This window comes from Pseudophryne corroboree, chromosome 11, assembly GCF_028390025.1.
Source record: "Pseudophryne corroboree isolate aPseCor3 chromosome 11, aPseCor3.hap2, whole genome shotgun sequence".
Classification (NCBI taxonomy): Eukaryota; Metazoa; Chordata; class Amphibia; order Anura; family Myobatrachidae; genus Pseudophryne; species Pseudophryne corroboree.
This window is the reverse complement of record NC_086454.1, coordinates 174,412,665-174,427,068: the sequence shown is the minus strand read 5'-3', so window position 1 is coordinate 174,427,068 and position 14,404 is coordinate 174,412,665. Positions and strand designations below refer to the sequence as shown.

At 47.4% G+C, this 14,404-nt stretch overlaps 1 protein-coding gene across 1 annotated transcript in view; it reads left to right on the top strand.

The window, feature by feature from the left end:
* DPP3 (dipeptidyl peptidase 3) overlaps positions 1–14,404 on the top strand; it is a 173,825-nt gene that overhangs the window by 38,951 nt on the left and 120,470 nt on the right. The window contains exons 3-4 of the mRNA XM_063945092.1: positions 3,453–3,542; positions 3,743–3,880. Coding sequence (XP_063801162.1) covers positions 3,453–3,542; positions 3,743–3,880 — 228 coding nt within the window. The remainder of the gene's footprint in view (positions 1–3,452; positions 3,543–3,742; positions 3,881–14,404) is intronic.

The window sequence follows — 14,404 nt, the reverse complement described above, 5'->3', positions numbered from 1 at the left end:
TTCCAAAGTCGCAGTTGGTTTCTACAGCTCATCTGCCTCTCCTAGGCATGATCCTAGACACAGACCAGAAAAGGGTTTATCTCCCGATAGAGAGAGCTCAGGAGCTCGTGACACTGGTCAGGAATCTATTAAAACCAAAACAGGTGTCAGTGCATCACTGCACTCGAGTCCTGGGAAGGATGGTGGCATCATACGAGGCCATTCCCTTCGGCAGGTTCCATGCGAGGACATTCCAATGGGACTTACTGTACAAGTGGTCCAGATCACATCTTCAGATGCATCGGTTAATTACCCTATCCCCCAGGGCCAGGGTGTCTCTCCTGTGGTGGCTGCAGAGTGCTCACCTTCTCGAAGGTCGCAGATTCGGCATTCAGGACTGGGTCCTGGTGACCACGGATGCAAGCCTCCGAGGGTGGGGGGCAGTCACATAGGGAAGAAATTTCCAAGGGCTGTGGTCAAGTCAGGAGACTTGCCTTCACATCAACATCCTGGAACTAAGGGCCATATACAACACCCTACGTCAAGCGGAGTCCCTGCTTCGCGACCAACCGGTTCTGATTCAGTCAGACAATATCACCGCAGTGGCTCATGTAAACCGCCAAGGCGGCACAAGGAGCAGGGTGGCGATGGTAGAAGCCACCAGAATTCTTCGCTGGGCGGAGAATCGCGTAAGCGCACTGTCAGCAGTGTTCATTCCGGGAGTGGACAACTCTGAAGCAGACTTCCTCAGCAGGCACGACCTCCACCCGGGAGAGTGGGGACTTCATCAAGAAGTCTTCATGCAGATTGCAAGTCGGTGGGAACTGCCACAGGTGGACATGATGGCATCCCGCCTCAACAAAAAGCTGCAGAGGTATTGCGCCAGGTCAAGAGACCCTCAGGCGATAGCTGTGGACGCACTGGTGACACCGTGGGTGTTCCCGTCGGTTTATGTATTTCCTCCTCTCATACCCAAGGTGCTGAGAATCATAAGGTAAAGAGGAGTGAGAACAATACTCTTTGTTCCGGATTGGCCAAGAAGGACTTGGTATCCAGATCTGCAAGAAATGCTCACAGAGGACCCGTGGCCTCTGCCTCTAGGACAGGACTTGTGCAACAGGGGCCCTGTCTGTTCCAAGACTTACCGCGGCTGCGGTTGACGGCATGGCGGTTGAACATCGGTTCCTAGCAGAAAAGGGCATTCCGGATGAGGTCGTTCCTACGCTGATAGAGGCTAGGAAGAATGTGACGGCTCAACATTATCACCGTATATGGCAAAAATATGTGGCTTGGTGTGAGGCCAGGAATGCCCCTACGGAGGAATTCCAGCTGGGCCTTTTCCTTCACTTCCTACAGTCGGGAGTGACTTTGGACCTTAAATTGGGTTCCATTAAGGTTCAGATTTCGGCCTTATCCATTTTCTTTCAAAAAGAACTGGCTTCTCTGCCTGAAGTTCAGACGTTTGTAAAGGGAGTGCTGCATATTCAGCCCCCTTTTGTTGCACCTTGGGATCTTAATGTGGTGTTGAGTTTCCTGAAATCACACTGGTTTGAACCACTCAAAACGGTGGAAGTAAAATATCTCACGTGGAAGGTGGTCATGCTATTAGCCTTGGCTTCGGCTAGGCGTGTCAGAATTGGCGGCTTTGTCACATAAAAGCCCTTATCTGGTTTTCCATGCGGATAGAGCAGAATTGCGGACCCGCCCACAATTTCTGCCGAAAGTAGTTTCATCCTTTCATATAAACAAACCTATTGTGGTGCCTGTGGCTACTACTGACTTGGAGGATTCCGAGTCACTGGATGTAGTCGGGGCTTTGAAGGTTTATGTAGCCAGAAAGGCTACGGTCAGGAAAACAGAATCTTTGTTTATCCTGTATGCTTCCAACAAGCTTGGGGCGCCTGCTTCAAAGCAAACTATTGCTCGCTGGATCTGTAACACGATTCAGCAGGCTCATTCTGCGGCTGGGTTGCCGCTGCCTAAATCAGTTAAGGCCCATTCCACAAGGAAGGTGGGCTCTTCTTGGGCGGCTGCCCGAGGGGTCTCTGCATTACAGTTTTGCCGAGCGACTACTTGGTCAGGTTCAAACACCTTTGCAAAGTTCTACAAGTTTGATACCCTGGCTGAGGAGGACCTCATGTTTGCTCATTCGGTGCTGCAGAGTCATCCGCACTCTCCCGCCCGTTTGGGAGCTTTGGTATAATCCCCATGGTCCTTACGGAGTCCCCAGCATCCACTAGGACGTTAGAGAAAATAAGATTTTACTTACCGGTTAATCTATTTCTCGTAGTCCGTAGTGGATGCTGGGCGCCCGTCCCAAGTGCGGACTTCTTCTGCAATACTTGTATATAGTTATTGCTTAAATAAGGGTTATGTTGGTTGCATCAGGGTTGATCTGATGCTCCGTTGTTGTTCATACTGTTAACTGGGTAAGTTTATCACGAGTTATACGGTGTGATTGGTGTGACTGGTATGAGTCTTGCCCTGGATTCCAAAATCCTTTCCTTGTACTGTCAGCTCTTCCGGGCACAGTTTCTTTTAACTGAGGTCTGGAGGAGGGACATAGAGGGAGGAGCCAGAGCACACCAGTATCCAAATTCTTTCTTAAAGTGCCCTGTCTCCTGCGGAGCCCGTCTATTCCCCATGGTCCTTACGGAGTCCCCAGCATCCACTACGGACTACGAGAAATAGATTTACCGGTAAGTAAAATCTTATTTTCTCTTAGTCCGTAGAGGATGCTGGGCGCCCATCCCGGTGCGTACTGTATCTGCAGTTATTAGTTGTGGTTACACACATGTTGTGTTACGTTTATTGTCAGCATGTTGCTGCAATTGTTCATGCCGTTGGCTTGTGTTCTGTTGAATGCCACGTTGTGCGGCATGCTTGAGGTGTGAGCTGGTATGAATCTCGCCTTAGTTTAACAACAAATACCTTCCTCCAAATGTCTGTCTCCCTGGGCACAGTTCCTATAACTGGAGTCTGGAGGAGGGGCATAGAGGGAGGAGCCAGTTCACACCCTTTCAAAATCTTTAAGTGCCCATGTCTCCTGCGGATCCCGTCTATACCCCATGGTTCTAATGTGACCCCAGCATCCTCTACGGACTAAGAGAAAAGGACTTACCAGTAGTTATTAAAATCCAATTTTCCTGACACTCCCTGTTAAGTCCTCTAAATGGTCCCTTTCCTGTCAATAACGCTACGCATCGCAAAGGTACCTTGACATATGCACAGTGTGATTGCTGCTCATGCATAGTCTGCTGATAATAGCTATGTGAACATCGGCATTGCGTGCAATCATGAATTAGGTCCAGGATTCAAACAGTCCAAATCAGCGAACCAGGTAAACTCACATCAATAGCATTAAATGTCTGTGTGTAATTGTAGCAGGCTAGAATGTTTCATGTATGTATGTATTGTGTAAACCTGTTGTACTCCTTATGTTTCCTTCACCGTTCTTCTCATTAATTTCACAGGCTCTATTAGTTTACACTGCTGGATTTTTCGCCAACGTGGGGAACTACAAATCTTTTGGGGATACGAAGTTTGTCCCTAACATTCCCAAGGTAACTGATTTGCCTGTGATCCCTGGGAATGGTGTTTTGTTTTATTATATATATATATATATATATATATATATATATATATATATATATATATATATATATATATATATATATATATATATAATATAATATAATATAATATAATATATAATTTTTTTTTCCTTTTTTATGTTGCTCATTATTGGAACTTCTGTGTGCAGGAGAAATTAGAGAAGTTAGTACGTGCAAGTGAGGCTTTTGCTAAGGACCCAGAGGGAATCGAGGCACTGTGGAAAATGGTTGAAACTCACATGTATTCGCTGGAACCACGAGAAAGGCAGCTAGGACTAGGGGATCAAGTGAGTATTACAAAAGATCACACGTTTATGTTGTTGTATTTCTTTTTTTTTGTCAGATTCCATTCATTTTCGAATAATCATGAACTTTCTCTGACGTCCTAGTGGATGCTGGGTACTCCGTAAGGACCATGGGGAATAGACGGGCTCCGCAGGAGACTGGGCACTCTTTAAAGAAAGATTAGGTACTACATCTGGTGTGCACTGGCTCCTCCCTCTATGCCCCTCCTCCAGACCTCAGTTAGAATCTGTGCCCGGCCTGAGCTGGATGCACTTAGTGGGCTCTCCTGAGTTCACTATAAAGAAAGTATTTGTTAAGTTTTTTATTTTCAGTGAGATCTGCTGGCAACAGACTCACTGCTACGTGGGACTTTGGGGAGAGAAGCAAACCTACCTGCTTGCAGCTAGCTTGTGCTTCTAAGGCTACTGGACACCATTAGCTCCAGAGCGATCGAACACAGGGCCCGACCTCGATCGTCCGTTCCCGGAGCCGCGCCGCCGTCCCCCTTGCAGAGCCAGAAGACGGAAGAAACCGGAGAAAATCGTCGGCTGAAGACTCCGGTCTTCAATAAGGTAGCGCACAGCACTGCAGCTGTGCGCCATTGCTCCCACAGCACACCACACGCTCCGGTCACTGGTGGGTGCAGGGCGCTGGGGGGGGGCGCCCTGGGCTGCAATTAGTATACCTTAATGGCAAACTGCACATAATACAGTTCTAAACTGTATATGTGCCTAATCCCCCGCCATAATTTTCATTAAAAAAGCGGGAGAAGCCCGCCGCTGAAGGGGCGGGGCTATCTTCCTCAGCACAGCCAGCGCCATTTTTTCTTCACAGCTCTGCTGGAAGGACGCTCCCCAGGCTCTCCCCTGCAGTATACACTACAGAAAGGGTAAAAAAGAGAGGGGGGCACATAAATTTAGGCGCAAAATTGTGATATATAAGCAGCTATAGGGGGAAAATTCACTTTGTGTATAGTGTATATCCCTCTGTGATATAGCGCTGTGGTGTGTGCTGGCATACTCTCTCTGTCTCCCCAAAGGACTTTGTGGGGTCCTGTCCTCAGTCAGAGCATTCCCTGTGTGTGTGTGCGGTGTGTCGGTACGGCTGTGTCGACATGTTTGATGAGGACGCTTACGTGGAGGCGGAGCAGGTGCCGATAAGTGTGATGTCGCCCCCTGCGGGGCCGATACCTGAGTGGATGGATATGTGGAAGGTATTAACCGACAGTGTCAACTCCTTGCATGAAAGGTTCGATGACGCAGCTTTGGGACAGCCGGCATCTCAGCCCGCGCCTGCCCAGGCATCTCAGGGGCTCAAAAACGCCCGCTACCTCAGATGGCAGACACAGATGTCGACACGGAGTCTGACTCCAGTGTCGACGAGGATGAGACAAATGTACAATCCACTAGGACCATCCGATGCATGATTACGGCAATGAAAAATGTGTTGCACATTTCTGACATTAGCCCGGTTACCACAAAAAAAGGTATTATGTTTGGGGAGAAAAAGCAGCCAGTGACTTTTCCCCCATCTGATGAGTTAAATGAATTGTGTGAAGAAGCGTGGGGTTCTCCAGATAAGAAACTAGTAATTTCTAAGCGGTTACTAATGGCGTACCCTTTCCCGCCAACGGATAGGTTACGCTGGGAGACATCCCCTAAGGTGGACAAGGCGCTCACACGCTTAGCAAAAAAGGTGGCACTGCCTTTCTTAGGATACGGCCGCCTTAAAGGAGCCTGCAGATAGAAAGCAGGAGGCTATCCTGAAGTCTGTGTATACACACTCAGGTACTATACTGAGACCTGCTATTGCTTCAGCATGTATGTGTAGTGCTGCAGCAGCGTGGTCTGATTCCCTGTCAGATCACATTGATTCCCTTGACGGGGACACTATATTGCTAACCATAGAGCATATTAAAGACGTAGTCTTATATATGAAAGATGCACAGAGGGACATTTGCCGGCTGGCATCTAGAATTAATGCAATGTCCATTTCTGCCAGGAGAGTATTATGGACTCGGCAGTGGACAGGTGATGCTGATTCTAAAAGGCACATGGAAATGTTGCCTTATAAGGGTGAGGAATTGTTTGGGGACGGTCTCTCGGACCTCGTATCCACAGCAACAGCTGGGAAGTCGACTTTTTTACCTCAGGTTCCCTCACAGCCTAAGAAAGCACCGTATTATCAAGCACAGTCCTTTCGGTCTCAGAAAGGCAAGCGGGTTAGAGGCGCGTCCTTTCTGCCCAGAGGCAGGGGTAGAGGGAAAAAGCTGCACCATACAGCCAGTTCCCAGGAACAAAAATCCTCCCCTGCTTCCACTAAGTCCACCGCATGACGCTGGGGCTCCACATGTGGAGCCAGGTGCGGTGGGGGCCCGTCTCCGGAACTTCAGCGACCGGTGGGTTCGCTCACAGGTGGATCTCTGGGTTCTACAAGTGGTATCTCAGGGATACAAGCTGGAGTTCGAGACGTCTCCCCCTCGCCGTTACCTCAAATCGGCCTTGCCAGCTACTCCCCAGGACAGGGAGGTAGTACTGGCGGCAATTCACAAGCTGTACCTCCAGCAGGTGATAATTAAAGTTCCCCTCCTTCAACAGGGACGGGGTTACTATTCCACAATGTTTGTGGTACCGAAACCAGACGGTTCGGTGAGACCCATTCTAAATTTGAAATCCTTGAACACTTACATAAGGAAGTTCAAGTTCAAAATGGAATCGCTCAGGGCGGTTATTGCAAGCCTAGAAGAGGGGGATTATATGGTATCACTGGACATCAAGGATGCTTACCTACATGTCCCCATTTACCCACCTCACCAGGTGTACCTCCGTTTTGTGGTACAGGACTGCCATTACCAATTCCAGACGTTGCCGTTTGGTCTGTCCACGGCACCGAGGGTATTGACCAAAGTAATGGCCGAAATGATGATACTCCTTCGAAAGAAGGGAGTTATAATTATCCCGTACTTGGACGATCTCCTTATAAAGGCAAGGTCCAAGGAGCAGTCGTTGATCGGAGTAGCACTATCTCAGGAAGTGCTACAACAGCACGGCTGGATTCTGAATATCCCAAAGTCGCAGCTGGTTCCTACGACGCGTCTGCTGTTCCTGGGTATGATTCTGGACACAGAACAGAAGAAGGTGTTTCTCCCGGAGTAGAAGGCCAAGGAGTTGTCATCTCTGGTCAGAGACCTCCTGAAACCAAAACAGGTGTCGGTGCATCACTGCACGCGAGTCCTGGGAAAGATGGTAGCTTCTTACGAAGCAATTCCCTTCGGCAGGTTCCATGCAAGGATCTTTCAGTGGTATCTGTTAGACAAGTGGTCCGGATCGCATCTTCAGATGCATCGGCTGATCACCCTGTCCCCGAGGACCAGTGTGTCTCTGCTGTGGTGGCTGCAGAGTGCTCATCTTCTCGAGGGCCGCAGATTCGGCATACAGGACTGGGTCCTGGTGACCACGGATGCAAGCCTCCGAGGTTGGGGGGCAGTCACTCAGGGAAGAAACTTCCAAGGACAATGGTCGAGTCAGGAGGCTTCACTACACATAAATATTCTGGAACTAAGAGCCATTTACAATGCCCTAAGTCAGGCAAAACCCCTGCTTCAAAACCAGCCGGTGCTGATTCAGTCAGACAACATCACGGCGGTCGCCCATGTAAACCGACAGGGCGGCACAAGAAGCAGGATGGCGATGGCAGAAGCCACAAGGATTCTCCGATGGGCGGAAAATCACGTGATAGCACTGTCAGCAGTGTTCATTCCGGGAGTGGACAACTGGGAAGCAGACTTCCTCAGCAGGCACGACCTCCACCCGGGAGAGTGGGGACTTCATCCAGAAGTCTTCCAGCTGATTGTAAATCGTTGGGAAAGGCCACAGGTGGACATGATGGCGTCCCGCCTCAACAAAAAGCTAAAAAGATATTGCGCCAGGTCAAGGGACCCTCAGGCGATAGCAGTGGACGCTCTAGTGACACCGTGGGTGTACCAGTCGGTTTATGTGTTCCCTCCTCTTCCTCTCATACCAAAGGTACTGAGGATAATAAAAAAGAGAGGAGTAAGAACTATACTCATCGTTACGGATTGCCAAGAAGAACTTGGTACCCGGAACTACAAGAAATGATCTCAGAGGACCCTTGTCCTCTGCCGCTCCGACAGGACCTGCTACAGCAGGGGCCCTGTCTGTTCCAAGACTTACCGCGGCTGCGTTTGACGGCATGGCGGCTGAACGCCGGATCCTGATGGAAAAAGGGCATTCCGGTTGAAGTCATTCCTACGCTGATAAAAGCTAGGAAGGATGTGACAGCAAAACATTATCACTGCATATGGCGAAAATATGTTGCTTGGTGTGAGGCTATGAAGGCCCCAACAGAAGAATTTCAGCTGGGTCGATTTCTGCACTTCCTACAGTCAGGAGTGACTATGGGCCTAAAATTGGGATCCATTAAAGTCCAGATTTCGGCCCTGTCTATTTTCTTTCAAAAAGAACTGGCTTCACTGCCTGAAGTTCAGACGTTTGTTAAGGGAGTGCTGCATATTCAGCCCCCTTTTGTGCCTCCAGTGGCACCTTGGGATCTCAACGTTGTGTTGGATTTCCTAAAATCACATTGGTTTGAGCCACTTCAGACCGTGGAGTTGAAATATCTCACGTGGAAAGTGGTCATGCTTTTGGCCTTGGCTTCGGCTAGGCGTGTGTCAGAATTGGCGGCTTTGTCATGTAAAAGCCCCTATCTGATCTTCCATATGGACAGGGCAGAATTGAGGACTCGTCCCCAATTTCTCCCTAAGGTGGTATCAGCGTTTCATTTGAACCAACCTATTGTGGTGCCTGCGGCTACTCGGGACTTGGAGGCTTCCAAGTTGCTGGATGTAGTCCGGGCCCTGAAAATCTATGTTTCCAGGACGGCTAGAGTCAGAAAAACTGACTCACTGTTTATCCTGCATGCACCCAACAAGCTGGGTGCTCCTGCTTGTAAGCAGACTATTGCTCGCTGGATCTGTAGCACGATTCAACTTGCACATTCTGCGGCTGGACTGCCGCCTCCTAAATCAGTCAAAGCCCATTCCACGAGGAAGGTGGGCTCTTCTTGGGCGGCTGCCCGAGGGGTCTCTGCTTTACAACTTTGCCGAGCTGCTACCTGGTCGGGATCAAACACGTTTGCAAAATTCTACAAGTTTGATACCCTGGCTGAGGAGGACCTTGAGTTTGCTCATTCGGTGCTGCAGAGTCATCCGCACTCTCCCGCCCGTTTGGGAGCTTTGGTATAATCCCCATGGTCCTTACGGAGTACCCAGCATCCACTAGGACGTCAGAGAAAATAAGATTTTACTCTCCGGTAAATCTATTTCTCGTAGTCCGTAGTGGATGCAGGGAGCCCGTCCCAAGTGCGGACTTCTGCATTACTTGTATATAGTTATTGCTTAACTATAGGTTTTTTTTTTTTTTTTTGAGCCATCTGTTTAATGAGGTTCAGTTGTTGTTCATACTGTTAACTGGGTATAGTTATCACGAGTTGTACGGTGTGATTGGTGTGGCTGGTATGAGTCTTACCCTGGATTCCAAATCCTTTCCTAGTAATGTCAGCTCTTCCGGGCACAGTTTCCCTAACTGAGGTCTGGAGGAGGGGCATAGAGGGAGGAGCCAGTGCACACCAGATGTAGTACCTAATCTTTCTTTAAAGAGTGCCCAGTCTCCTGCGGAGGCCGTCTATTCCCCATGGTCCTTACGGAGTACCCAGCATCCACTACGGACTACGAGAAATAGATTTACCGGTGAGTAAAATCTTATTTTTGCAGAAACTAAACTAAGCTGGAACTAAACTTCTGAGCAAGATGTTTTGAATTGGTCGATCAGGATATTTCATAGTACCTGTAATCCAGGAGAGATGGCTCCTTCAGAGAGAGAGGTGGAGAACTCTGGGGTGTTTGCATGTCAAGAACATTACACCTAAATACTGTATCAGTTAATTACACTCACAATAATGAAGCTCACTAGACATGTTGGCTGTACAGTGACAGATCCTACAGGGGGTGGATCTATAGCAGTTGCCACCTAGATGCACACATCACTATAGGTGTGTGTATGTACTGTATGTGTATATATAGCTGTATGTTTGGGGTCGTTGTCCTGCTGTGCGAATCAGAGGCCTCCCTGATGGTATTGCATGATGGATAAGGGGAGGCAGTTGATAGACGTTTAAAATATAGACAGTCAATAGGTTGATTCCATATGGTTGACAGTCAAAAGTCTGGCACGTGGTTTTATTTTTTTCTTGTTTTTTTTTTTTTTAGGGGTTTTTCATGCTTTTACTATTTATTTATTTATTTTTTTCATTTACTATCCATGTCACAAACTATTACCTTTAGTAACCTTGTCCGAAGCGTGGCTCACAAGGGGACAAATTTCTGAGGAAATTTTTTTTAAAAACACAAAATAACTCAAACATTTTCAATTTTTTGTGTCGACCTTCTGAGCCTGCTGACATTTTGATTGTCGGACTTTTTGGTTATGTCAGACATTTGACCCTGTCGGACTTTTGACTGTTTACTATATGGTGTCGACCTAATGACTGTCTGTCTTTTAAATGTCTTACTTGTATACCACACCCTTTAATAAGTACCTGCCTGTATTTCTCACCTTTGAGGACACCATCAATCCTGACTAAATCTCCAACTCTATTTTGTGAAATGCAGCCCCAAACTTGCAGGAGCCTCCAACATGCTTCACTGTTGCCTGAGACATACTCATTGTTGTACCGCTCTCCAACCCTTCGGCGAACAAACTGATTTCTATTACTGCCCAATATTTTACCTTTTGACTCATCAGTCCAGAGCACCTGCTGCCATTTTTCTGCACCCCAGTTCTTATGTGTTCATGCGTGGTTACGTCGCTTGGCCTTGTTTCCACTTCGAAGGTGTGGATTATTGGCCGCAATTCTTACATGAACACCACTTCTGGCCAAACTTCTCCGAACAGTAGATGGGTATACCTGGGTCCCACTAGTTTCTGTCAGTTTTGAGCTGATGACACTGCTGGCCATATTCCAATTTCAAAGGGAAGTAAGCATGATGTGTCTTTCATCTGATGCACTGTTTCTGTGGCTGATCACTGCGTCTACGGTACTTAACGTTGCCTGTTTCTTTGTGCTTCATGCTGATAATAATTTTTATACTCAGAACTCTGAAGTATACTGGAGTATGACGTGAGGCACTGCCTACCATGTCCGCACATCTCTGGTGAAAACTCACAAAATTTCTAGCAGTACAGGTTGAGTATCCCTTATCCAAAATGCTTGGGACCAGAGGTATTTTGGATATGGGATTTTTCCGTATTTTGGAATAACTGCATACCATAATGAGATATCATGTTGATGGGACCTAAATCTAAGCACAGAATGCATTTATGTTACATATACACCTTATACACACAGCCTGAAGTTAATTTTAGCCAATATTTTTAATAACTTTGTGCATTAAACAAAGTGTGTCTACATTCACACAATTCATTTATGTTTCATATACACCTTATACACACAGCCTGAAGGTCATTTAATGCAATATTTTTTATAACTTTGTGTATTAAACAAAGTTTGTGTACATTGAGCCATCAAAAAACAAAGGTTTCACTATCTCACTCTCACTCAAAAAAGTCCGTATTTCGGAATATTCCGTATTTCGGAATATTTGGATATGGGATACTCAACCTGTATATACTGCTGCCCCTGTCCATAATGCCCACATAATCCCTCTGGTTAATTTATTTGTGTGTAAATCTGGCCCTGATACTATCCAGTGCCTCCCCAGCAGTTACCTCACTGCACGTCACTGGCACACACACACTGTCTCTGACCAGGGTGGACGGACCACATTAATCTACCCACAGCACCCATTAATACATTTACCCCCAGCACCCATTAATACAGATGGAGCCATCTTCATCTTGGCCTTTAATAGGATTAATTGAGCCAGGGCAGTCGGAATTAATTCTCTGCTGTAATGACTTATTCCCCTGATGTATGTATTGTATTGCAGCTGAGAACAATAGATGAAGGGCTTATGCTAATAAACCATGGTGTGCCTAGGCTCAGCAGAGAAGCCAAGATAAGCGTGGCTCCATCTATACATTTACCCCCAGCACTACATTTACCCCCAGCACCCATTAATACATTTACCCCCAGCACCCATTAATTCATTTACCCCAGCACCCATTAATACATTTACCCCCAGCACCCATTAATACATTTACCCCCAACACTACAGTTACACCCAGCACCCATTAATACATTTACCCCCAACACTACAGTTACACCCAGCACCCATTAATACATTTGCCCCCAGCACTACATTTACCCCCAGCACCCATTAATACATTAACCCCCAACACTACAGTTACACCCAGCACCCATTAATACATTTGCCCCCAGCACTACATTTACACCCAGCACCCATTAATACATTTGCCCCCAGCACTACATTTACACCCAGCATCCATTAATACATTTACTCCCAGCACTACATTTACCCCCAGCACCCATTAATATATTTACCCTCAGCACTACATACACACCCAGCCCCAGTGGTGTAGCTAAAGTTGATGGTGTCTAGGGCAAAATTAAAAATAGGACCCCTGTAAAACTGTTACTTAAAACCCTTACATTTACATTCAAATAAATGCACACTGGAAACCTAACCTAGGGAAGCATAAGGGCAAGGTAATACATCAATATGGCTGCAATAAATACCACATTTGCACTGTTATTAAATGAAATGTTTAAGTAAAGATACAGGGACTTAGGGTGCACCTAGACCCTCAGAAACTATAGGAATATTGATGGCGTGAAATACATTTTTATACGTCTTCAACATTTCTGTCGCCAGTTGAGATTCAAATGTTAGGTCACTCAAAAAGAAAAATAACTCTCTGCTCTTATAAACCACTTGCCTGACATGGTTGCATCATTTATGACCACACCAGGCAGTGTGTTATCTGATCTGTTCACAAACAATGCGACCAGTCAGATAATCAGCTTGGGTGGCTGTGGGAAGATCTTCTAGCAGCCGATACTCAGAGGGACTTCTCGGTCCCCCTCACCTCTGCACCCTTCCTCAGTCTCTGCCATACTGCCTATAACTGGTAATCAGTCAGTACGGCAAGAACCTCACCCTGCGGCTGCACATAGGATCAGTTGCCCGGAAAATGTAAATTAGAACCCCCAGCCCCCTCATTGTGTACTTGGCGGCTGCACAGATGAGCAGCCACTGGGGAAGTCAAAGACGCAGTGGTTTCCGATAGTGATGATCCAATGTATGAAAAAACAAAAATATTTTTCAAATATTTAAAAATAAAATATCTTTCTGCTGCGGGGTACACTGGGCTCCACAAGTCTGGACAATGGGGTGTAGAGAAGGATCTTGATCCGAGGCACCAACAGACTCAAAGCTTTGACTGTTCCCAGAATGCACAGCGCCGCCTCCTATATCACTCCGCCTCCCGGCACAGGAGCTCAGTTTTGTTAGTTGGTGCTGCAGTAAGCAGGCACTTAACAGAGGGGCTGCTCAATGCAGCCCTTAAAGAGGATTTTTTTCTGAAGAAAAAGTGAAGACTTCAGGGCAGCAGCAGTGGTAAATGTCAGAAGACATTCACTGCTGCAGCTCCAGCTCTCCCCAGCGGCGCTGTACACTCCCGAGTCCTGGTTGCCGGGTACCTACAGCGGAGGCTCCGGTTTACTTCACGTTAGGCACACACGGCTGGGGCTCTCCAGGATCGCGTGGCCGCGCTTCGGGAGGTGGTAAGTGGGTCCCGCTCGCGATCCGGCGCGGTCAGTGGGAGGCGGGCCGCGCGTGCTGGCGGTGGACACTGTGGATACAGGCGATCCCACTAGATCACCAGGGCATGGGCGCAGGTCAGGTTTTCTCTCAAAACCGATTTTAATATCGCCCACAGTACCCGGTGGTTTTGCCAGCAAGGGGGATAAGGCTTAGACCTGAAGCCCCTCCCCCAGCCCCAGGGCGCCATTTCCTGCAAATGTTCCCGCTCTGGAGCTGCATATCTGTCTTTTCCTCACTCCCAGTCAGTGTCTGCGGCGCCATTATTCCTCAGTTCACTGTTTCTGGGACTGCTTGGGCAAATCCTCCTATGTAAAGCTGCCTGGTTGTCAGCGCTGTGCCTTTACATGACACTTAAGTATTCTGCCTGCCTTTTTAGTCAGTGATAGTTAAGAAAGTGCATTTAGTCAGGGTTTTATAGTACAATTACCCTGTGATATACATCCAGTTCTTACTGTGTACTGTTATATCTACTGTTATATAGCTGTGTAAGCTAGTCCAGTGCAGTATTATTGTCAGTAAAATAACCTCTGCATTGTACAAACTGTGACCTTCTGTGTGTGCATTTGATAGCTGAGTGTTGTCCATCTCGTGTCTTTCACTCAACTTGCTATCCCTATATTCTATAACCTGAGGGGGCTTGGTGCGTCAGGTGTTATCTAATATAGGATTTTCTCTGACGTCCTAGTGGATGCTGGGAACTCCG